Source organism: Penaeus vannamei, chromosome 19 (assembly GCF_042767895.1).
Source record: "Penaeus vannamei isolate JL-2024 chromosome 19, ASM4276789v1, whole genome shotgun sequence".
Classification (NCBI taxonomy): Eukaryota; Metazoa; Arthropoda; class Malacostraca; order Decapoda; family Penaeidae; genus Penaeus; species Penaeus vannamei.
This window is the reverse complement of record NC_091567.1, coordinates 16,338,001-16,340,500: the sequence shown is the minus strand read 5'-3', so window position 1 is coordinate 16,340,500 and position 2,500 is coordinate 16,338,001. Positions and strand designations below refer to the sequence as shown.

The 2,500-nt window shown below is 44.0% G+C and overlaps 1 protein-coding gene across 2 annotated transcripts in view; it reads left to right on the top strand.

The window, feature by feature from the left end:
* Positions 1–2,500, top strand: part of CalpC (calpain C) — a 32,343-nt gene that overhangs the window by 10,870 nt on the left and 18,973 nt on the right. For both annotated transcript variants that reach the window (XM_027368787.2, XM_027368788.2), the window contains exon 2: positions 2,173–2,313. In XM_027368787.2, the coding sequence (XP_027224588.1) occupies positions 2,176–2,313 (138 nt within the window). In that variant the 5' untranslated portion in view covers positions 2,173–2,175. The remainder of the gene's footprint in view (positions 1–2,172; positions 2,314–2,500) is intronic.

Sequence of the window (2,500 nt, the reverse complement as noted above, 5' to 3'; positions counted from 1 at the left end):
ACAAGTTATATCGGGAGAAACACATTTGCTGCTCCACATTTGCCATGCACTGATGGGGTCCCGGAATTATCGTCATCATCATTGCCATTGTTATCGTCCTTGTTGTTAGTGTTGCTGTTATATTTGCTGTTATAGTTAGTATTACTATTGTTATTGTAGTTGGAATTATTGTTGTTATCATAACTGCTATTATTGTCAGTTTACGCCATGGACAGATATATTTTTTATGAAACGGGTTCGATGAAAGTTTTTCTCGCGGGAAGGCTTTGGGTGATGTATGGTGAGGAGGGGAGGCCAGGGCAGGGGAGGGGAGGCCAGGGCAGGGGAGGGGAGGCCAGGGCAGGGGAGGGGAGGCCAGGGCAGGGGAGGGGAGGCCAGGGCAGGGGAGGGGGCGATGGAGACAAGGGGTGGGGGTCCGATTGACCGCGAGGAAGCTTTGCGGTTGCGTCGCGGGTGTGAATTGGTGATGATTCGTGCTGTTTCTCGTAAATGTCGTTAATGAACGGTCGTATGTGCTCATTCTTTCAGACCTCAGTCTAGAAAGGAATAACACATGATGATGATGATATTGAGATCAAAATGATGATAATGATGATAATAATAATATTGATGATAATTATAACGATAATGATAATAATGACAGCAGTGGCAATGATAATAACAATAATGATAATAGTGATAATATTAATGATAATGACAATGGTAATGATAACTATAGTGATAACAGCAAAGCACTAATAACGATTATGCTAATTACAATGATAACGTAAATGATAATGAATCTGATACTGATAAAGGTAAAGGTGATAATGACAGCAGTAATACTAATATCAAGAAATGATTGTAATACGATACTTTCAGCTGAATTTTGCAATTAAGCCAATGCTTAATGAAAGGAAAAAGAGCTTGAGCTGAATGCCCTCGAGAAGATGGCGCAGGAGCCTGGCATCGGGACAAGGAGGAACTGGAACAGGAAGACGAGAAGAGGGACGGCATGACCGGAGCATTCCATAGGAAAAAGGATGTGATTATATGCAGGATATGTGGTTCCAGACAGAAAGGAGGAAGGGGCTTTAGTAATTGTGAAAGGTGTGTTAAAGGAAAGGAAAACTTTATTGGATGGCTTACGGAGAGGATTATGGAATCGTGCCTACCGACTTCAGAGAAAGGACAGGTGGTGAGAGCAGATGGGTGTGGACCTCCGGAGCATTTTAAGGAACAAAGGAAGGAAGAAGCTAGCGGGTGGGAAATGACGTTATGCAAGTTTTTGACGAAAATTAACCATGTAAATGAGGTAAAGTCATGGGAATGGTGGCTAAGATCGTGTCTAAAACCAGGAACAAAGGTTCTAATATATGCTGCGCAAGAACGGTCTCTAAGGACTGTAATAACTTGAAACCACGAGTGCAGGTTGTTACGGCTTTGTTGGTATATAAGGTAGTATCGCGCAGTGAATGCAGGCACGTGTAGCGTGCACACAAGGCATGGAAATGTAATTCAAATGGTGTATTGACATATATTTGATAGTTATGATGTGGAAACCAAAGACAGGGCGAATAGAAATCAGAAGTTTTTACTTCATTATTGACATTGCATTTCCTGGAGAATAAATGTGCAAGGGAAAAGACCAGGAAAGAAAAACGTACTGATCTGAAAAGGGACACTGTCTGGCCGTGCGGCATAAAGAAGGCGGAAGTAATGCGTCGTGAGAACCATTGAAGTGGCAACGAAGAAATTAGGATTTGGGACGAAAAGCCTCTGAGTTCAAATTTGTGCAAATCATGACCTGCATAATTTGGAAGAACAAGAATACTTGTCAAAATCCAAAGGGCCTCTGGCTTGCAATGAGGTCGTAAGGGACAAATGAGTATACATCACCATTTTAGAATAGCTAAGAACACTGTCAGGATGATAAAAGCATTTTACTATGGTATCACACGACAGTGTCACGTTAATTATTTTGTTAGCTGTAACTGCATACCATAAAAGCGATTTTGCTCGAGCCTTGCTGCTCGTCCCTAAACTTGTTTTCCGTGTCTCTATAATTCACCAAAATCTCAATTATCCTCATTAAATGTGATAATGAGCAGGTTAGGAAAAAGGTCTTCAGTGTGTCTCAATACTGTGGTCTTCCTCATCACACCACATCCTCACTGTCTCTTTTCCCTTCAGGTGATGGCGGAATACAGCAGGGTGACGAAGGCCTGCACCGAGCGCGGAGAGCTATGGGAAGACCCGGACTTCCCTGCCTCACAGACGTCTGTGTTCTACCACCAGACTCCGCCATTCACGTTCACCTGGCGACGACCTACGGTGAGTGCAGGACCCTTACTCCAGCCCCCTTTTCTCCCCCTCCCCCCTCCTGACTGCGTTTCAGATGCGCTCGTCTTCCCCGTTGCGTGATTGTGATTACGTGAAGGTCCCCAAGCCTCTTGGTGCTGCTGCGTGAGTTCCCACACTTAATTGCGTGACACAAAAGAAGTTTGGTCACGCGGTCGTG